At 54.5% G+C, this 22,230-nt stretch overlaps 1 protein-coding gene across 3 annotated transcripts in view; it reads left to right on the top strand.

Moving 5' to 3' along the window:
- Nucleotides 1-21,525, top strand: part of Neurl1 (neuralized E3 ubiquitin protein ligase 1) — a 69,422-nt gene extending 47,897 nt beyond the window's left edge. For all 3 annotated transcript variants that reach the window (XM_047554217.1, XM_047554218.1, XM_047554219.1), the window contains exons 2-6: nucleotides 1,938-2,179; nucleotides 2,524-2,845; nucleotides 14,803-15,498; nucleotides 18,640-18,786; nucleotides 19,305-21,525. In XM_047554217.1, coding sequence (XP_047410173.1) covers nucleotides 1,938-2,179; nucleotides 2,524-2,845; nucleotides 14,803-15,498; nucleotides 18,640-18,786; nucleotides 19,305-19,543 — 1,646 coding nt within the window. In that variant the 3' untranslated portion in view covers nucleotides 19,544-21,525. The remainder of the gene's footprint in view (nucleotides 1-1,937; nucleotides 2,180-2,523; nucleotides 2,846-14,802; nucleotides 15,499-18,639; nucleotides 18,787-19,304) is intronic.
- The last annotated feature ends 705 nt before the right edge of the window (nucleotides 21,526-22,230 follow it).

Genomic DNA, 22,230 nt, shown 5'->3' on the forward strand with positions numbered 1-22,230 from the left:
CTGCATAATTATTTTACACTTTGTCCGCGTTGTCGTTCGTGTCTGCAGTTGGTTGCTTTTGACCACCGAGTACTAGTCCCTTACACAGATGCTCCCTGCTCTGTTATCCGTTCACACAGCAGGAGTTTCCTTTCCCCTTTATACATTCTTTTCTAATCTGGATACATCCCTAGACGGTGTGAAACGCTCCCTTTCGCCAGCAGGTCTTTTTTGAAACCAAGAGTCAAGCTGTGTCTGAGGCGGCCTGAGCCCAGTGGGCACCTTTTCCGGGCAGCGCACCCTCTGCCCTTCACCCCAGCTGTCTCCTTCCTGGAGTGACCTCCTTCCCCTGCACTATCCAGAGTTCGTTGACTTCTTCCAGGAAGCTTCCTGCTGTCTGGGGCTCTCTGAGCAACTCCAGCCCTCGCAGCCTGACGGCTCTCAAAGACCTTGTGCTGTTTGGCAGTTCCAGAACGTCTTGTCTCCTTGGTGAGAGCAGGGCGAGCCTTCCTCGTGCCACCCCACCCTCAGGCCTGGCATGCAGGAAGCTGCTCCAGACAGGCCTCAAGAACTGTGCACGGGGATGATTGGTCCTGGGCTATGGAAGCAGGTGCCTGGGGCCCTCTGAGAAGGAGGGAGCAAAAATGCAAAGAGATGCAAAGTGGTGAAACCAAAGCCAGCCGCCTGGACAGAGGTCCCTGCCTGCTGCCTCCCAGGTTCCTCTTTCCTCCCCCTCCCCTGTTAGGAGTGGAAGGGTTCGGGCAGACCTACGGCGGAAGTGGCTCTTTGCATTATTAAATTCCTGTCTCGGAGGAACTAAAATTTGAAACATCCTAGAAGACCCCAGTCACCTTTTGAGGCTCTGAACCTCTCTACCTCCTTCTTCCCTGTCCTCAGTGTCTCTGTTTCCTTAAAATGACAAAATGGACAGGTACTCCAATTCCTGAAGGACTAGTGGGGGTAGCTCCTGGGGAGGAATTGAGGAACCCTAGCCCCCAGCCCATGTAGTAATGCTGCCCAGCTGCTGATGCTTGTCTTGAAGTCAGGGACAAAGGCCACCCCCTGTGCCAGAAGGGGAAGTGTCTTCTCCAGAGTCACACAGCCAGTGAGTGACAGACACAGATGCCCGACACCTAGTCCTGTGCTCCTTCCTCTCCCTGCCCCGACTCCTGGATGCCAACCACAACAGTTTGTAAAGTGTCTGCTCCTTGGCCAAGCCCTGCCCCTTCTCCATCCCCTTTTCTAGAACTGTCTATGGAAGGAAGCACCATGCCTTTCTATCAGCCCGGGCAGCAGAGAGCAGGGGAAGCCTGGCCTGGGGTGGAGGCGGCCCTGAGGGAGGAGCGCCATGGTGGACACGTGCTGGTCTAATGCTGCAGAGACCCTCTCTTCCTGCCTGCAGTGTCCCAAAGCCAGCCCAGCCCCAATGTCGCCTCCATTCAACTCCCCCCCCCCCCCCAGGAGGCCTTCCTGAGAAGTGACCTGCCATTTGGTCCTTTTGGTGTTTATCACCATGTGCTATGGCAACACAGTGTCCACGTCTGCCTCCCTTTCTGGACTTGTGGCTTCAGGAGGACAGGATCCACGGGTGTTTCGTGTCTGTAGCTCCAGTGTCTAGGACGGAGCTTGGTTTTCAGTAGATGTGAAGGATATAAATCAGTGAATGGCGGTGCTCATGGCTGTGTGGGTGGGTAGTCGCTGGATGGCGTTAAGCACAAGAGGGCGGGTGGCAGTGGATAATGAACCAATAAAGGATGATGGGAGAAGGTGACCTGGGAGATTGTGGCGGGTGGAAGCAGGAGAGGACGGTGGTACAAGTGGCCATGGTGGAGGGTGGCAGCTACGGTGGAAATACTGGGTGACACGAGATGTCTGCTTATGCCCTAGCCCTTCCCTGGGGTCCCTGGTCTGGTTCTCAGACCTGTGAAGTTCTGACGCTGTGGCCTGTTCCTTTGCAGATTCCATCGGGAGCCCCTTCCCCGTCACTTCTCACAGATGCCACCACAAGCAGAAGCACTGCCCACCAGTGCTACCCGGCGGGGGGCTCCCAGCCACGCCGCTGCTCTTCCACCCACACACCAAGGGCTCCCAGATCCTCATGGACCTCAGCCACAAGGCCGTCAAGAGGCAGGCCAGCTTCTGCAACGCCATCACCTTCAGCAACCGCCCCGTGCTCATCTATGAGCAAGTCAGGCTAAAGGTGGGCCCGCCCCGCACCCCCTGCGCCTCCAACCCTCCCCACAGCCAGGGTCTGCTGTGGGCGCCATTAGCACCCCGTCCCTTGGCTTTCCTTCCCGCTGCCACCCTTCCCTCTCTTCCCTACTTCTTTCCCAGCCTTCCTTTGTGACAAAGGAGGAGCGGGGCTGGGAGTGGCCACGGGAACCTGTCCCTGCCCAGCCCTGAGGCGGCTCCCGGGGGAGGGAGAAGAGCAGGCTGCAGGAGACCCTGGAGGCCTGCGGAGGGTGGTCTGCAGAGAAGGGTGCCCTCCCTCCCCCGTCTGTCTGAAGGGGGAGTGGCTGGGCTGAGGCTGCCCCCTGCCACCAGATCACCAGGAAGCAGTGCTGCTGGAGCGGGGCCCTGCGGCTGGGCTTCACCAGCAAGGACCCTTCCCGCATCCACCCCGACTCGCTCCCCAAGTACGCCTGCCCCGACCTGGTGTCCCAGAGTGGCTTCTGGGCCAAGGCACTGCCTGAGGAATTTGCCAACGAGGGCAACATCATTGCCTTCTGGGTGGACAAGAAGGGCCGCGTCTTCTACCGCATCAACGACTCGGCAGCCATGCTCTTCTTCAATGGGGTCCGCACGGCCGACCCACTCTGGGCCCTGGTGGATGTCTACGGCCTCACGCGGGGCGTCCAGCTGCTCGGTGAGTGTCCACTGCCCCTGGCCCCTGAGGGGCCTCAGTCTCCAGGCGCTGGACCTGATGCTTGCTCAATGCCATCAGGCATGGGGATTTCCCCTCTCCAACTTGGTAGCAGCCCCGGGACTGAGGGGCTCCGGGGCAGCTCTGGGGGCCTTCGTGTGACTGCAGAGAGCTCTCCTCCTCTCTGCCACAGCTCTGGCAAGTGAGACCAGGGCGAGATCCCGCCCCTCTGTAGCCCCTCAGGTTGTGCCTCTGAGCAGGGTACAACCTTTGCCATCAGAATAGCAGCCTTGAGATCCCCACCTGAAAAAGTGATTAATGTTAATCATAGTAGCCATGGTTTATAGGCTCTTCCTGGGCCAGACACTTCATGATTGCCCGTTCTCATCACAGCTCTGGGAAACGGACTCCATTATTGAGCCGGTAGAGGCAGAGACTGAAGTTCAGGAAGGTTGAGTCACGAGGCCAGTGGCTGGGGAGCCAGCGCTCAGCACTGGGTTCGTGCAGCTCCAGTGTGAGCTCTTAGCTCTTAGCTGGGCTCCAGCCCCATCTAAATGCTTTTTGCAGGGAGGTTGGGTAAAAGAGATGGAGCAGGAAGCAGAAGACACTGGGTGGGGGCCAGGAGAGGCCAAGACTCTCCAGTTACCTCCAGGCTCTTAGTTAGCCTCTTGCAGGGACAAGACAGACAGACTGCGAGGGTTGGGGTGGCTAGGAGAAGGATCATCAGAGGTGGCCTGGAGCACTAAAGTACAGACTTCTCTGCCATAGCACTCCTGCCAGGACTGGAAGGGACTTCAGAGAATCTCAACTTTCTTAGGGTCACACAGTGAATTGGTGGTGGGGGGAAGAGCCCAGTTCCTGATTCCGAGTCCAGGGTCCTTCCCACCTTGCTGTACTTGTGCAAATGTGTGTGACCATGTGCAATAGACTTTGGGTGCAGACCACTCACTGGTGAACTGTCTGTGTCCCTGGGCAGAGCCTACTCGAGCAAGACAGCTTCCTCGTTGTAAAATGGTTTGGTGGGAAGGCAGCGAGCAAGCGTCCCCCAGTCCTGGGTACCACGTATTTGCCTAGCTAGCCCTGCTCCTGCTTCCATCATCCCCACCCCTTCCCCTTGCAGGGAGAAACCAGTGGAGGTGGTTCAGAACCGTTCCCTGCCCCCTCTTCTGAAGTCAAAGCATAGAAACAGTGAAACTTTTACTTGAGTAAAGAGACAGTGAAAGTAAAAACAAAGAAATGAGTAATCACCAGAAGCCTGTTTGCTGAGTCCTGAACATCAGAAGGTTGTTTTTATTAACTCACAGTTTGGGAACTTTCTGTTTCTCAAGTCAATAAAAGTGTTTCTGCATTCACGCGGACATGTTGAAAGCCAGAAACGGGCAGTTCCAGGTGTCAGTAACTGAAGGAGGATGCCCAGGCTGACTGACGGTAGTCTGCTCCCCACTCCCGCTCTGACCAGGTGCACCTGCGAGACCTTCTCTGGCAGGAGAGCAGCAGTGATGTGCCTGAGCTAGAGACAGGCCCAGGTTGGGTCCTGGTCTCATTTCGTGCCATGGGTGGGACTCAGTTTCCTCATCTGTACAATGGAGCAGTAGGAATGACCCTGGGGTTCTTTTGAAAAGCGGGCTGATGAGGAATAACTGACACAGCGTAGGTGTCAGCCACCCTCACCCATCCTGGGGAAGGCAGTGCTTACCCAAGATTAAATGAGCATCTTCTTGCTGCTCTGGTGTCCTCAAGGCAGCTGGGTCCCAAAGCTTGAGTCTAAGCTCCAGCTTGCCACTCCTGCCTGAGTCTCAGTCTTCTCCTCTGTAAAGGGGCTGTGAATTCTGTGACTTAGCTCTGGGTTCTGTCACATGGTGGAAGATGGAGAATGTCTCTGCTCTTGAGAAATTCATGGTCTTGTTGGCAGGGAAGATAGGATGTAGTGCTCTTGCGTTTCCCTAAGCAAAATGTCTTCCTCAGTCCCCACTCTGGCTTGAAGGCCAAACGCAAAAGCTGCCTCCTCCCTGAACCGTTCCCCAGGAACGCTCTTCTCCATCCCGTCCCACCACCTGGGGGCTGCGATTTTTGCAGTACTGAGATCTCTGCTGAACCAAGATCCAGTTACGTATCTCTTCTCCCACGACAGAGAGGGCGCTGAGGGAGGCACCCATGTCTTACCCAGCCAGGCTCCTCTTCTCTTAGCTGGGCCTGAGACGATGCTAAGTAATATATGCAGAGAGGGGAGAGTGGGGAGATGGATAGGAGGATGGGGGACTGGTTAGCTAAGGAACAGAGCGGGTGATGGTGGGGAGACAGAGCAGCCCAGCCCACAGACAACCCTGGGCTTGCTTGTCAGGTAGGAAGACAGACACTGCAGACACAATCAAGGCATAACCAAGAGGGTAGTAAATCCCGAACGCTTCGGCCCTAGGTCCCTTCTAACTACAGCGATGCTTTCCATCCGGGCAGCTCCTTTAGCCTCTCAGCAGCAGGCCCAGAAGGGAGTGCTTTTTATCCCCATTTGGTAGAGAGAAAACTGAGGCTCACGAGGACCTGGCTTGCCCACGTAGGGATGTGGCAGAGCTGGGACTTGAACTGGGTCCTCCAGCAGCTTTCAACATAAAAGGAAGCAGGAAGTCAGAGGAGGCTGAGGTCAGGAGGCTGAGGTAGAGGAGGCTGAGGTCAGAGGAGGCTGAGGTCTGTGAGGGAGGGTGGAGTCCAGGAGGCCTTCTCAGGAGAGGATATTTGGACTGGGCCTGTCTGTTCCAGGAGGCTCTGGACAAGTGGGAATGAAGGGGAACATGGCAGGTAACATGGGGCTTCTGACCTCCAGGGGTTGAGGGGCGGGGGGCCTGAAGGATAATCAGCAGGACCCCACCCTGGGGCCACAGCCCATGCAGAGGGGCCTGGTCTGGCCCCGCTCCCCTTCTTTGACTCTCAGTGGGTTGGTGGGGGTATTGCCGTTGCCTCCAGGCCCCCAGCAGGCAGGCTCCTCTGCACCCTGATAAGGCCAGGCCCCAGCTGATTCCCGTCCTGCCTATAAATCACCATAATCCCTGGGCATTTTCAAACACTGATTATGGCCCCTAAATTCAATTCGAGGATTAAAATATCTCTTCATTTTGTTCCTTCTAAACTGATTGTTGTGTGTACGTGAAAAAGGGAGAGAGAGAAGAGAGGAGAGGGAGTGAGCCGGCCGTCCAGGGGCGCTGAGGGGCCTGCTGCAGGCTCTCTTCCTTCCTTCAGTGCTCCCTGACCCCCAGGCGTGCCAGTGGCCCTGTATAGACTCAGGGTCAATTTCCCTCCCTCTCCTTTTCTTTCGCCTCTTGTCCCTTCCCCATTGCCTGCCGCGTCACTACATCTGTATCTTCCAGGCCCCCCCGCCTCCTTCAATTCTGATCCCGTGAGCTCCTCTTGCTTTTCCTGGGCTCCCTTCTTAGCGGTTGTCTCTTTTGAAGAAAGTTGTGCCCTGTCTCGGTGGCTTTGAGGACAGGCCAGTCTTTCCTGGGGCGATTATCCCACAAACCAGAGCCTAATCAGTGCCTGCCCGTCCTGCACCTGTCCTCTCCTGCCTCTGGAACCAAAGCCCTTTACACCTCACTTGGCCTGCGTCTTATCCTCAGGTCAGAGGTTTCCTGGGGTGCCTGGCACATGGTAGGTGTGCATGCAGTAGGTTTGCAAGCTAAGCCTGGTCTGGCCATGGATGTCCCAGTCCTGGGACAGAGTGGAGGCAGAGGCTGGTGTCTTTGCCTTGATGGTGATCCAGGCCCCTGCTGGTGTCCATGCCATGGCCCGACAGGCCAGCTTCAGGCCTTCTAGGCCGTCTCCCCCCCATGCTAGGCTCAGCGATCATCCTCTTTCCTCCAGCCTCCCTGGTCCAGACTGGTATCTCCAAGAATAACAGCTTCCTACCTCCAGGAAGTGGGACCTGCCAGTGACTAAACAGACACAAGTTTTATGGGGTGATTAATACAAGGACAGATAAACTCCTATCCCAGTTTCCCGAGGTCTCCTTGCTCTTCTCCAAAACGTTAACTCCGGAAGAGCAGCTGTGGTCCTGTCAAAGGGCTGCTGAGCTTGGATCCACTCCTGGGGTGCTCCTGAGCATCCCCTGTGCCCACCACAGCTTTGGCACTATGCCGGGGTGGGGGGAGACAAGAGCGGAAAACCTGGCCCCCTCCTTGAGGAGTTCTTACACTGAGGGACGTGCCGTGTACTTGAAGTGAGGTGGCCTAAATCCCGTTTTCCAGTTAGATGTGAGAAACTGTAGGGGTGCGGCTGGGGAGCAATCCAGAGGGACTTTTGGTAGGAGATGAGCTTCAAGTCAGGAACCCAAGGAGGTGAAAGAAATGGGGAAGAACAATTAAGGTGGTTCAGGAGGAGCGTGTCCAGGCACAGAGGTGGGAACGAGGGGAGCAGATGCTCGAGGGGAGACTGAAGTAGAAAGGTAGCGGCAACTTGTGGGCGAGGGTGTGCACAGGTGTGGGCGTGCGCAGGCAGCGCGGAGGAACGTTCGCCCAGCTTCTGCTCTGTCCAGTTGTTCCACAGGAGGAACTGCGGTTGACAGTAGAGAAGGACAGGGCCCAGATGTGGGGAGGCTTTCCCAGCTGGTCAGAAGCCAGGCCAGGCCTGGAATCCAGATCTCCCAGGCAGATCTGGACATAGGGTCATGTGAGGGGACCTGTTGGCACCTCCAAACGGTAGTAGTGGAGCCCAGGAGGGCATTGGGGGGGGCTCCCGGGGCTTGTGGCATTCCACTTCCCAGGTCTGGGCGAGAGACCCCCACCCGGCTGAGGAGGGCGATGTGCGGGGACTCTCCAGTAGCCTTCCGAGGGCCAGGCTGCTGCTGAGCTGCTTCTCTGGGGGTGGGGGGAGGCGAGCCGGGTCTGCTGTGCTGCAACAAGAAACCCCTCCACCCGGAGATAAAACCAGGGGTCAGGCTCCACCTGGGGTGTGTCTCAGCTTGGTGGCACTGAGACAGTGAGCAATGCCCCCTGCCATCTGCAGCTTCTGCTTCTCAGGCTAAACCAATATTTACCCTCAGCCTTGGCTGCGAGGGACTAATAGACTAATAAGAGTTCAAGGCACCTGGGCTAGCCCTTGGAGTGGGGACAGCTGGGGTGCTGATATGTCCATCGCTGTTTCTTCTCCTTTGACCATCTTCCTTTTTTATTTTTTTTTCTTCATTAAAAAATAAAAATCTCAGGGCTGGGGATATAGCTCAGTTGGTAGAGTGCTTGCCTCGCAAACACAAGACCCTGGGTTCAAATCTCCAGCACCACAAAATAAATAAAAAAATAAACATCTAAAAAAATAATAATAATCTCATCCAGGTGCAGTGGCCCATACCTGTAATCCCAGCGACTTGGGAGGCTGAGGCAGGAGGATCACAAGTTCAAAGCCAGCCTCAGCAACTCAGTGAGACCTTGTCTCAAAATAAAATTAAAAGGACTCAGGACATAGCAGCTCGGTAGGGTGGGAGAGGGCTTGCCTAGTATGCCCAAGGCCCTGGGCTCCATCCCAGCACTGGGAAAAAAAAAAAAATCTTGCTGTTCCTTCTGTTTCAGAGACTCTTCCAGAGTCTTCCTTTCTGCTCACTCCAAATTCTGCCAATTATATCAAGGCCACATGCCAAATCCTCCTCTCCTTCAGGAAACCTCTGACCTCCCCTGTTCCAGGTGACCCTTCCTCCTCTTGACCACCCAGAGCATGTGGAGGTCTAAGCAATCTAAGTTTTGCATCATGTATTGTCCTGCCCTCTGTATATAAAGTTATTATTGTACCCATTTTGTAGACAAGGAAACAGAGAGATCTGATAATGTGCCTGAGGTCACACAGCTGGTAGTTGGTGGAGATGAAATTTGAACCCAGCAGCCTGGGCTGCATTCCCTCCTAATGCCTCCAGATGTGAGTCCATCTGAGCTCCCTATTACGTCTTGGCCCTCCTGTGTCTTCCAGAACAAGGTGTGTGAGCACTCAGGGCAGGAAGGATCAGCTGCACATGCTGGGCACAGACAGGCCATCAGGGCCCCAGCAGTGCTGGCACAAGGAGGAGGGCAGTGGGGTCCCAGGATGCCTGATTCGGTGCCAAGGGTGCATCTGCCTGCCTTGTATTCCCTGAGGGTTCCAGAGGGCTTCATCTGGCCCTTTGTGCGGGTGCAGTGTGACCCTTGTCCCAACGCACAGGCATAGTGGAGCCATTTGTGGCCACCATCCCTGCCTGCTTCTCACCTACTGAAATGGCAATTTCATAGTTCCACCTAGTGTCTCTGGGGATGTAGTTCTGGGGACCTTGGAGAGATCTGGAGAACTGTGGAACATGTCCATAGGGAGAGAGCTGGGCCTTGCAGTATTGGGGACAAAGCCCTCATTTCAGAAGCAGGAGAGAGACTGAATCAAGACTTGACGTGGCTACTCACTAGCTGCGGGCAGTTTTTCTGCTTCCTTGTGTCTCAGCCTTCCTGTGGAGTATTTGGACATAATTATACATGCCCCACTTAACTCACAGTGCCATAGATTCCCAAGTATTTACAAAGTGGGAAGCATGATTGTCTTTGGGTTAAAAAGGAATACCTTATCTAATCTCTTCAGCCTCCTCCACCAAAAAGAGACAAACCCCTGAGCCAGTCCTCTAACTAGGAGGAAAACTGTGTGATCCAAATTGTTTCTTGGAATGAGTTTTCTGGATCTCCAGCTGGGTTCCTTGGAACACTGGGGTTCCACAGAGGTATCTCTGGGGCAGCTGAGAAATACAGAGGGACGGTGAGGCAGGACTCCGCACCCATCTCCTAGACTTCAATTGGAGCCTTTGGTTCCCTTGGACAAAAATATTCTACTTTTTTTAAAAAAGAAAATTGGAGAACCACTAGACCAAATGATTCTGAGAATCTATAAGATCTTTTGGCTTGAAGATTCTATAAATCTAAGAGTCTGTAATTGTGAGCAATTCTGGAACTTTCCATCCTTCTTTCTGTGAGCCTCAGGAAGCTTGTTTGTTTCTCCTTGCTTTCCCGTGGTTGAGTTTAAAGGGAGAGGGTGGAGGCGGGTGTGGGTCTCGGGTGCTGCCCAGAAGAGTGGAGAAACCCCTTGTCCGTCCAAGCCACACACCCGCCCGCCCGGGCTCCTTCCCCTACCCATGCCAGATGCAGACCGGCAGGAGGATGTTTATGGAGACAGTAAATGGCCTGGCAGCGCCTTCCAAACAGGGGCTGGCAGATACTGGCCAGGCGGCCAAGCGGCTGCAGGCTGACCCGTGGTTAAAGATTACCCAGCGCTCCGGATGTGAGAATCCAAACAAACAGGACTCAGGGCTGATGGTGGGCCCTGCTTCAAAGGAGGCCCCTGTGCCAGTGCCAAGGCCCTGCCCTGGTTAGCCCGCACTGCTGGCCTGGTGTGACAGAGCCGGGTGGTCCTCTGGGCCAGAGCTGGCCCCAGGACCCTCCTCTGATTGTTCTTCAGCATTTGCCAACAGTTTCCCATTGATGAGTCCAAACCCTGTCCTCCAGTCCAGGTCAAATCCTGATTCTTCCAAGACTTTTTCCCCTGACCTCCTCCGAAACAGGGGACAAAACCTGGGCCTTAGCTAGAGATCTTTATTCCAAGGCGGGTATTTACCCTAAGAAGGAGAAGATCAGAGGGAGCGCCACTGGTGATCTAGGACACATGGACCCATACAAGGAGAGTTTTTCTAACTGTCATTCAGAGATAGGGTGGGCGTAGGTAGCCTTGAGAGGTGGTGAGTTTCCTGTCCCCAGGGGCATCATAGCGAAGGCTGAGTGAGAACTTGCAGGGATAAACAGATTTCCTAATTCCTTAGTTCCTCAGTTCCTCTAAGGTCCTTCTAGTGGGAGATGCTATGACTCCTGTAACTAAATGTATTAAAATAACTTCATGGCTCGAAGCCTTGATTCTCCACTGGCTGATGGCCGTCCTAGGCTCCAGGTTCTGGCTTATTCCTCTCCTGTGCCTCTGTGCGGGACTGGGCACACGGGAAGTCAGCGAGTGGGGCTTCTGGCCCTGGCCTCCCTGCCCTTGCTAGGCCTGGTTATTTCTGCTCTGGCCCAGGGTAGCTGAGAGCCATCACTAGGCACCAGAACAGGCAGGAGCTGAGAACTGGCTGACCAGTTTCTTCCTCAAAGAGGGGACATGCTGCTGGGCCAGCTGAGAGCTTCTCTCACAGCCTTGTCTGTTCCTGACTCGATCACAAACACCTGTCTAGTGGGCAGCCCTGTCCCCTGCACTGATTTACATAACTTGTTTCTAAATGTGGGGCCACCCGACTGCTTGCAGTTCCAGGTTGCCTGCCTGGTTCATCTCAGCTGTATTCCAGAGTGCGGTCCAGAGCTCAGGTTGGTCCCAGGGGTGTTCTCTAGGGGTTTGGGGACCAGACTTGACCCTGATGCCCATCTTGATGTCAGCTCACTCAGCTGGGACCTTTGCTGTCCCCCTTCAAAAGGGCACTCTTCCATCTCAAGTTTCATCTATTTCAGGGCTTCACACGGCTGGGCCCACTGGTGGGATGGTTATTTTGGAGTTCACTGGCTGCAGCTGCTTCTTACCCACAGGGTGGAAGGGAAGGGGAGCAGACGTTTTGGGCTGGGCACTGACCCTGGGGATTTATGCCGTGTTTAGCAGTTTCCCAGCAGTTCCTGGGCCTCGGCTCCCAGCTCCAGCAGTATTTCCAGCAAGGCCAGAGGGGTCACCTTCCTAGCCCCTGCTCCTCTGCATCCTCAGTGCTTCTTCTTCCTTCCTTCTCTTCTTTCCCCTCTGCTCTCCACATCTGGGATTCTTCTGGGTCTTTAGTCAACGATTTTATTCAAAAGAATATTTCCCCAGTGCCCATGAGGATGGATGTCAAATCAAATAGTTGATGGTCTGAGTACAGGTGGCTCTGACCTTGGCTAACAAACTCAACCTGAATATCCGAAGTGGACGGAGCTCCACTTGATCCCAGTCCTGCAACAGTCACAAGGGAGGCAGCTGCACTCCTGTTCTCCCGTGAGCCGTGGGGCTGCAGGGAAGTTGCTTACCCCAAGGCTACCAGCCAAGTGCTGGGCATTTAAACCCAGGCCTGGGTCACCCCGGAGCCCGTGCACTGCCTTCCGAACCACGTGGCATGTTAGCAATATTAACAATGTCTCATATTAACCCAGTGATTCGTATGTGCCAGGCTTCCTACTAGGTGCCTAATGGACCTTATTCCATTTCTCCTTTCTGCCCTCTCTAAGGGCAGGATGAGAATAACAGACTTTGTATGCATCAGTAGACTCAGATCTGACTGCTGAAGAAGAGGTCTCATGAAGTTAAGCTGCTTTTCCAAGGTCACGGGCATTGTCATAAGGAAGTAGCAGTCCAGATTTGAACCCAGAGTGATGATTTCAAACTCACTGCACTTTACTGTGTTCCTACTCTGCCTACCAGTATCTGGATTTTGGTTACTGAGAAAGCCCAAAGTACTCTCAGGTTGCTTTGTTAGCCATACAGTACATGTATCACTGGAGGCGATGGCCGGCCTGTGCCTCGAAATGGTCAATGTGCATCTGGAGAACTGAGCCTGTTCATTGTCTAATGAGCAGAGATGGAAGGCGTGTGGGCCATCTCGTTCCCTGAGGAGAGGTGTCTGACAGCCCTGTAGGTACTGGATTAGACACAGAGAGGTAGATTTCAGTTTAAGAGAAGGAAACACTTTCTTAAAGGCAGATTAGCTCAGGTCAGAACAGGTTGCCTGGGTGTTAGTGAACACCTGGTAGTAGGTATATTCCAGTAGAGGACTCCTGAGGGGGCAGAGAGACCAGGGTAGCTCACACCCAGCCCCATTCCTTGTTTATTGAGCCCCTTCTACAGAGTCAACGATCCCCAGTTTGGCTGGTGTCACTAGAAGTCACACTATGGTCTGCCCAACTTACTCTTAAGGGGTGGGCTGGGTAGGGTAGGGTCCATATGCATTTGGGCCCAGGGGCAGCTTAGGTCCTGAGGGCTCTGGCAGGGCATCTCTGGGAGACTCCATTCCTCTTCTCCCTGCTGTTCCCTCCCTTCCCCTTCTCCGTTTCTCTGGTGTCCCCAAGGGCCAGTTCCTGGAATCCCTGAGAAGCCAGGGAGTAGGGACTGTTCCCAGGAACAGGTCAGCCACAAGCCCTCCCTGCCTCCGCACCACTGTCTCCCCGGCCTCCCTCCTGTGCACGCCCTCCATGCTCCACGCAGCCCCCAGCCTCTGCACCACTGCTGTCACAGAGTCAATTCCCCGGAATAATCGCATTTTCCAGTCGGCTCCCTCCTTCTCGCCAATGCGATGCTAGGAAACCCCAACCAGCCAGGCCTCAGGAGGCCTTTGCAGAGTGGTAGGAGACCTGAATTCTGGTCTCTGCTGTCCCTACCAGAGTAGTCCCCCAAGCTTCACCCAGTTCCTGAAGAGAAGGCACAGAGGCTAAGAAGGCTTCCAGGAAGGCACTGATCCATGGTGTGGCTTCTAGTGGCACCAACCAAATTTGGGGACATCAACTCTATTGAATAAGTTCAATCAACAGGAGGCCAAGAAGTGAGGAGTGTGGCATTGGGTGAGAGTTGGGCAGACCTGGCTTCAATCTTGGCTCAACTCCTTGGTGGCTGTCACACAACATCCCTGAGCTTTATCTGTAAAATGGGTCCACCTCCATGGGCTGCTTTAAGGTGAGGTGCATTCATGGCACATGGTGATTACTTTCCTTATAAGTCACGCAACTCCATGAAACAGGCTATTAAAAGCCATTAAAAGGATATGTCGTTAGATCTGGGCACTGGTGGTGCATCGCTTGTAATCCCAGCAACTTGTGAAGCTGAGGCAGGAGGATCATGGGTTTGAGGTCAGCCTGGGCAGTTGAGCAAGATTCTGTTTCAAATAAAAAGGGATGAGGACATAGCTCAGTGGTAAAGTGCCCCTGGACTTGATCCCCCGTACTGAGAAAAAAAAAAAAAAAGAATATGGTGTCAAAAATATGGTTGTGAAAAAGGGAAAAAAAGTTCTGTAGTGCAGGGTTCTTAGCCTTCAGGACAGTCACAGATGTCCTGAAGTTATCCACAGAATTCAGTAAGAATGTGTATTTTTCTGAGGAGATAGGTCAAAGTTATTGCACATTTTCAAAGTGATTCGTTACCCGGAAAATGTTAAAAACTATTGATGTTTATACAACATAACTCAAGTTTTGCATTAGAAAAGTAACTGAAAAAGTTTTTAAAATGTTGAAAGATCATGATCCAGATATTTAAAGTGTTTTTCTCTGGGTGGTGGGCCAGCAGGCGGTTATTTTTTCTTTCTGTTGAACTGTCTTTTCTATACACTGTGTATCTATAGTTTGTATGACTCGTCTGCTTAAAGAGAAAGGGGCTGACTCCCAGTTAAATCGTTCTCAAAAGGCTCTCTTGGATGGACTTAACTTTTTCGGCCTTGGTGTCCTTATGTGGCAATGGTAATCTCAAAAGATAAGTGTTAGGCTTAGATGAGACGATTTCCGCAAAGGGGTTGGGGGAGGGGGTCCCTCTGGCCTCCCAGAGTGTTAGAATGTCATCAGTGCATTTAAAAAGATAAATATTTATGTTTGCCTACTAAGTGCTGCGCTCAGTTCTAGATGCTGGGATTCAGAATGGAGGTCCTAGGAGTTAACATTTACGGAAAGCCTCCTATGTGCTTACTGTGGGCAATAAGGAAAATAAACACATTGCAGAGAAAGCACCGTCAGTTTTAAGCAATTAGAGGCAATTACACGGTCCTGACGTTGGTGTCTTCCTTCCAGCCTCCTCCTTTGGCTAAACAGATTCCTGTGCAACCTTGCTCCCTGATTTTGCTCGCTAATTTATGTCATAAGCATTTTCCATTCCATTAAGCATGCGGTGTTTCAGTGGCGCAGACTTGAAACGCAGCAAGAATCAGGCCGCAGGGAGCCCACCCGCGGGCCGCCCGGCCCGGAGTGACGGTCGCCTGTCTCTCGCCCTCTCCGCTGCAGACAGCGAGCTGGTGCTGCCCGACTGCCTGCGGCCGCGCTCCTTCACCTCCCTGCGGCGGCCGTCACTGCGGCGCGAGACCGACGAGGCGCGCCTCTCGGTGAGCCTGTGCGACCTCAACGTGCCAGGCGGCGACGGCGACGGCGACGATGGCATGCCGGCGGCTGGTTGCCCGATCCCGCAGAACTCGCTCAACTCGCAGCACAGCCGAGCGCTGCCCATGCAACTCGACGGCGACCTGCGCCTCCACCCGCTGCGCTCGGGCGCTCACGTCCGCATCCTGGACGAGCAGACGGTGGCGCGCCTGGAGCACGGGCGCGACGAGCGCGCGCTTGTTTTCACCAGCCGGCCCGTGCGCGTGGCCGAGACCATCTTCATCAAGGTCACGCGCTCGGGCGGCGCGCGACCCGGCGCGCTCTCTGTCGGTGTCACCACGTGCGACCCTGGCACACTTCGGCCCGCCGACTTGCCCTTCAGCCCCGAGGCCCTGGTGGACCGCAAGGAATTCTGGGCCGTGTGTCGCGTGCCAGGGCCCCTGCACAGCGGCGACATCCTGGGCCTGGTGGTGAATGCTGATGGCGAGCTGCACCTCAGCCACAACGGCATGGCCGCTGGCATGCAGCTGTGCGTGGACGCCTCGCAGCCACTCTGGATGCTCTTCGGCCTGCACGGGGCCATCACGCAGGTCCGCATCCTCGGTGAGTGATGGCCCGCGGGTCCGCCCTGGAATGGGGGCAGTATGGACCGGGGTAGGGGTGCCCCTGGCTCACTGTGGTCTTACTAGGGAATGCCAGATGCCCAAGGTTCCCCTGAGTTCGTCAGACTGACCCGCATTCCTACAAGACACATAAACAGCCCAGACACTCATGCCCCCCGAGCCTGCTTAAAAATGGGGGGAAATGATTTTTACCAGTGAAAGACCTTTTGAAGCTCCTTTTCCATTTCCCCACATTGGGAATAAAGATCCCTGCCTATAAGGATGGTCGTGGATCTAAATGAAAGACAGGTTGGTATGTCAGTAGCCAGGTGTCTCTGCAGGGTGGTGCCTGGGTTGAGAAGGTTAGGGGAATACCTGAGCAGGTGGCCTTGGGGAAAACAGGGTTGCAGAGTTGTAAGGCTTGCTTTTTCTTGGGGGGAGGGCCACAGAGTTTGAATGGATTGCAAAATGTGAACTTGCGTAAGCCATGTTTCCCAGATTGTTCTGTGGGATGTTAATAGGTATTCTTTGAAAAAGGGACCTGGTGGTTTACAGGTTTGGAAGACATTGAGTTAAAAAGGGGGAGTGGAAGGATTTTTCATTGCAGGACTTCTCAGAGCCTTTAATACACCATGAGAATCTTTAAAGGTGATGATGATTATGGTGTAAGTTTTTCCAAACTAATTCGGTAAGAAATCTTTTCCTTTTTCCCTTGGTCTTCTTGGACCTCTGTTACCTTAGAGGGATCAGTCCTGGTCTGCTAACCAGCTTCCCATTATACTGGGCTGGTTTTATTAGCCTCATCAGGAGAGCCTAGTGAAGTGCAGATTCTGGGATCCCGCCTCCAGAGATTCTGTAGATCTTGGATAGGTTCCAGGCAGCTGATTTTTTTCTTCCAGTGCTGGGGATGGAACCCGGGCCTCGCCCATGCTAGGCAAATGCTCTACCACCGAGATACATCCCCACCCTGACCTCCACCCCCACCCCCCAAAGCAAGTAGGCTTTGCCAAGTTTGGAGACCACTGGGCCTCACAGCCCAGAATTGTGTGTGTAAAAGTGTGAGCCAGAGCTGCTGTATGAGATTGGCATACTGGGTAGACACAGTGTGAGTAACTAAATGTGTGTGTGATTTTGTGTGTGATGCTGTTGGTGATTGCAAGAGTGGAGAGTCTGTGAAATCAGATAAAATCAGTGGGACTCCCAACTCTGAAAGGAGCAAACGAACATGGAGAGAATAATACATAAAAAGTGAACGAAAAGAAACGAGGTTAGTGTGCTAAGAAGTTAGAGTTGAGGGAAGATAAATCAGGAAGAAATGAAAGATTAAATGAAAAGAAACCAAGCAGGAAGGAAGATGAATCAGACTCGGGTGAGAATTCAGGATGGAATAAAAAAATGTGAAGGGAAGGAGAAAACTTCAAGCCGAGGTGCAGAGATTTAGCTGCACTCACCGGGAGACACTGCTTCTCAGAGAAAGGAAATTACATAAGGGCAAGGTACTCTCTTGCGTCAGCACCATCTAATAATAGATAAGTAGCCTTCCAGTAAGGCTCATGCTGCCCAAAGAGGCTTACGAGACTGGGAAAAAGGAGAATTAAAAAAATAATAATAAAATGAGGACTTTACTGTGCCAGTGGTAAGCAGGCCAAGGTGGATGTAGAAGAGTAACCATCTGGAGTTCACTGTCTGTTAAACAGAGTGCTCCAAGCTCTTTAGAGAATTTTGCATCTCAACCAGTAAATTGGTGGTGGGAGATACTGACTTGACTCCAAAGGAAAACTAAATGGGTGGTCATGTAGGGTCACTGACGATCTTACAGAGGAAAGCATGGCTTTGTGGAAGGCCTAAGGAAACTAAGAATGGAAGAATAGTTCCTTCACTCATGAGCATTACCAGACCTGCAGCCAATTTCATACTTATTGTTAGAACATTAGAAATATTCTCATTAAAAATAGGAATATAGCTGGGTGCAGTGGTGCACACCTGTAATCCCAGTGGCTCAGGAGGCTGAGGCAGGAGGATTGCAAGTTCAAAGCCAGCCTCAGCAATTTAGCAACGCCCTAAGCAACTCAGTGAGACCCTGTGGTTAAGCACCCCCTGGGTTCAATCCCTGGCACACAAAAAAAGGAATATAAATAGAGATGCCTCATAGACCTTGTTCCAAAAATGCTAGCCAGTGCAATAAGACAAGGAAAGTAAATAGGAGGTGTGCATTTCTGATAGGACATGACAATGGACTTAACAGATATTTACACAGTAAGAGAAGCACTGTGGACATTTATTGAATTTGCTTAGGAATAATAACACTATTAAGTGAGTTAGAACCAATAATAAAAAGACCATGTTGGCACCTGATGGTGTGCAGGGGATTCTGTTAGGGCCTTGGAAGAGCCGCAGGTGGGAAAGGTTTCTTGTTCTCAGAAAGCTTGTGGTTCAGTGGGAGAAGCAGAGCTGGATTCCTGGCAAAGTGTGAATAATACCCCTGGCTTGTGGGGGTGTGGTATCTGTAGTGGGTGTGGGGTGGTCAGTGCTGGATGGGCCAGGATAGTTTGGGGGAGTTGATGCTGCCCAGAAAAGGGAGCTTGAGGGCAGCTCTACCAGGCTTCTTGGGCGGTTAGCTCTTTGAGGACAAAGCTCTGTCTGCAGCTCGTGTGGACAAAGCCTGGTCCCTGTAGACCCTCAGGAAGGATCACTTAAGGAGGGAGGGAAGGAGGGGCAGAGCGGGGACAGGGGAGGAGTGAGAGGAGGTAGGAGGGGAGAATGCAAGACCAGGAAGTGCCAGTGTTGGATGCATCAGTGCAGGAGAGGTGATATCCGGGGCTCTAAACAGGAGGTGAGGCGAGGGGCAGGGAAGGTGGGGACCTCATTGTCTGCCCTGGAGACCTTGGAGGTGAAGGGTGGCTGGGAGTGGGACTCCAGGCGGAGGCTAGTTCGGAGGTTGCTGGTAAGGCAGAGAGCGATGCCACCTTCCGGCGTGTAGGTGAGGACAGCGGGGCCCGCGGCTGACCCCTCTGTAGAATCCTGCCTGGACCCCTGTGGGCGTGCTGCATGGCAGGCCTGGGGCCCACGGTGGGTGCGGCCGAGCCGGCTTGCTCTGGGCGGGTGGTGAGCGTGGCCTTCCCTCCCTGCGCCCTTACTGCAGGCTCCACCATCCTGGCGGAGCGGGGCATCCCGTCACCCCCCTGCTCCCCGGCCTCCACACCAACCTCACCCAGCGCCCTGCGCAACCGCCTCTCTGACCCCCTGCTCAGCACGTGCAGCTCTGGACCTCCGGGCAGCTCTGCTGGTGGTAAGGATGCTGGGCCCTCCAGTCCCATGTGGCTGTCAGACTATACCCCTGCAGCCTCCTGCTGAGGCCGGGGAGCAGCCGTCGTCCGGGCTGGGACTGAAGAGGAGCTGGAACCTGGCTCAGGGAACCCTGGATGGGCGGTGACTTCCGGGGTGTAGCTCCCCTGTCCCCTAGCTGGGTAGCTTTTTCCAAAAAAAAAAACATTTTATTTAAAAAAAAATTTTTTTAAGCACACAGGGAACACCAAAGGGTAGCTCAGGAGGTAGCCTTAGAATATTCGGGGCCCCTTGCCTCCACCGTCCTCCTTCTTTTCCTCCCCCTGCCTCATGGCTTCCCTGGCCCCTGTTCTGGGGTTGAGTGGCCAGAAGTGGGGCTGCCCAGCATTAGTGTCGTCTCTTGCATGATTGGGGTGAACGGGCAGGTCACCCCATGGACTGGGGCACAGGAGGCCAGGGGCCCCCTTCCCATGAACCCTGTGCCTGGTCCAGCCACATTTGCTCCTGCCCCTTTGTGCCCAGGGACAGCCCCCAACTCACCGGTGAGCCTGCCCGAGTCTCCAGTGACCCCGGGCATGAGCCATTGGAGTGACGAGTGCACCATTTGCTATGAGCATGCGGTGGACACGGTCATCTACACGTGCGGTCACATGTGCCTCTGCTACGCCTGCGGCCTGCGCCTCAAGAAGGCCCTGCACGCCTGCTGCCCCATCTGCCGCCGCCCCATCAAGGACATCATCAAGACCTACCGCAGCGCCTAGCCCCGCGGCCGCCTTGGAGACCTCAGCCGGCCGCTGCCGAGGGCCGGCCGAGCCAGCGGGGCCCCTTCCCTTCCTCATTTTGGAAATTCTCTTCCTCCATTAAACACAGGACCCCGAGGCTCCTGAAGGTTTGGGCACGCAGGAAGGCGGGGGCAGACGCGCATCCCTGGGCGGAGAGGGGAGAAGGTCACACTCTCCGTCTTTCCCTTCTTTGCATCAGTTCTTCCCTGCCTGGTGAGGGGCTGAACGGGTCAGCCTGTCCTACACCTTCCCTGTCTGGGGCAGGTTCTAGGAGGTCCCTGTAGCCCCCTGTGGCACCTTGGTGAGAATTCAAAAGCGTGGACCTTCTTATGGACACATGCTGCCCTGAGCCAGGGCATGTGGCTTGGTCCGTGGAGTAGGGACTGCATTCTAGCCTCCATTTGCTCCTTAGCCAATGACTCTTGAGCAGTGCACAACCTGCTCAACAGCAGCCCAGGGTGGGCGGCTCCTGAATTGCCATCTCACTCTGACCTGGACCCACCTTCTCTTTTTCCCTCTTCCCTGCCTATTGGGCCTGGCAGCTGGGGACAAGAAGGCCAGTGAACTTCTCTTACCCTGGGCTGTGGAGGGCTCCAGGTTCGGGATTCCTGGCCCCTGCTGGGTCATAGTTCTTTGCTATCGCCCAGGATTGCCCTTTGGTATGGGGTGGGGGCAGGTGGTCTGTGGTGAAGATCTCTAAGCACAGGCCTGGAGCTCCCCACCCCTGACCCCAGCCTGTCCTTCTGCATCTCAGTGCTGGCCTGGGCCCAGGCTGATCTCAGAGGCTGTACTGTGCCAAGGAGGGGCCCTGGCCCCTGGTGAGGGGGGGGGTTCCCTGGGCTATGACCAGCCTTTTCCCTTATTTTAATTTATTTATTTATTTGGTTGGTGGGTTTTATTGGTTTGTGGGTGAATTCCCATCTCCTGGGCCCCTAGAATTGCTGGCCTGTGTGTGGGTGCCTGGTGAGGGGGAAGCAGCAGTGATCATCACTCAGCTCTTCCCCAGACCCCACCCCGGAAGCTCCCAGCCAGCCTGAGTTGGAACTCCATCAAAAAGGGCCAAATTGGGCCTCCTCCTGGCAAATTGTGTCCATTTCCTAGAGAGGCAAACTGAGCCTCCGTAGTGCCCTGGGGTTGGTAGATCACCCAGCATCATGAAATGCCCCCCCTCCCTGGGCAGGAGCTGGCTTATTAGGAACCTCAAGTGGCCCAGGAGTCCCCTCTCATAAGGACATGGTATGTTCTAGGAGGGCTCAGGCAGGAAGCCCAGCATGGGCCAGTGAAGGACTTGGGGACCTGCTTTTGGGAAAGGCTCTCCACCCTGGAGCAAGGCCTGGCTCCTGCCCTACCTACTCTTAGGTTATGGTCACCTCAGTCCTGCCCACCTGTTCTGGACTGGGTCAGTGCAGTCTTGGCCTGGGACCCCCGTTTCCCAGCCTCCTGCCATCAGGAGGCTCTTGTGTACCCTCAGAGACAGCTTCTCCCTTGACCAGCAGAGCCCGGGGTTCTAGCCCTGGCCACTGACCATGTGTGGCCCTGGCCAGATGGCTGCCCTCTGAACCTCAGCTTCCTGTGTGAGGTGGCTGTTTAGGGTGGGCAGACTTTCTGTGTGGCTCTTAGGGAGTTGCCAAGAGGTGGTATAAGTGAAGCATGGACAGGACTCCAGGCCAGACAGGCACCTGTGCTGGCCCGGCAGGGCCTGGGGGAAGTCCTGGGCCACTCTGGGTCATGCTTCCCCAGACCCTGCCTCCTAGACCTGCCCTGGGAGTGGGCTGGGGCCAGCAAGTAGCCCCATCAATTAGGCAGGCATCGGTCCCAGAGGTGAAGAAAGGTTTAAGTGCAGGGCTGCCCAGCGGGAGGCTGGGGAGAAGCCATCACCCATTGTTAGGCGGGGTGGCCGCTGCCTCACGCCTTTGTGATTTGGGGTCACTGTGATTGTCAATAAAGGTGATTTCATACCAGCCTGAGGGCTCTGCTGTTGCATGCGAAGGCCAAGGGGGAGGGCCGGTGTGGACGGGGCTTACACACGTGGGCGGGGTTATCCACAGGTTGGCATCAAGGTGGCTGGGACAATCAGGCAAAACTCAGGAGTTGTGGGCTAGAACATGACCTGTGCTTTGGACAGCAGGGGCTGGAGTACCAGGTGAGCCTTGTAAGTTGGAAGGGAGAAGCCAGGGCTCTTCTGGTGGCCTCCGGTGCCTGGGTCTGTGAGGAGCAGGGTGTGGTCCGCGCAGTGGGAGGCCAGGAGGTGGCTGCGCTTCTCCAGGCTTAGCAGGTCCAACCAGGATTGGAGCCTATGGTGTGACGGTGCCACCTAGAGGAGAGTGGGGGAATGACAGGTCCTTCACCCCGCTCAGCTGTCCTCCCTAAGCTCGGGCCTAAGCTCACCTGTGGCTAGAGCTCAACTATTTTCTTATTGGTGGGTGCAGGGGCCTATACCACATGGGTGGTGCAGCTGGGGAGAAAAGGAAAGTCACTGGACAGGGACCTCTGGAGGAACTGTCTAGATATGCTAAGTATATCTGGGTAGCTGGAAAAGCTGGGGACAACAGGGAGATAGTCAAACTGACTGACCCCAAGGGGTAGGCACAGCACCTTGGAATTGTGCTTATTTGGCAGGGCCAGTTCTCAGAGGCACATGGGACACCTGCCTACCCACCCTGTAT

This window comes from Sciurus carolinensis, chromosome 5 (genome assembly GCF_902686445.1).
Source record: "Sciurus carolinensis chromosome 5, mSciCar1.2, whole genome shotgun sequence".
NCBI classification, from domain to species: Eukaryota; Metazoa; Chordata; class Mammalia; order Rodentia; family Sciuridae; genus Sciurus; species Sciurus carolinensis.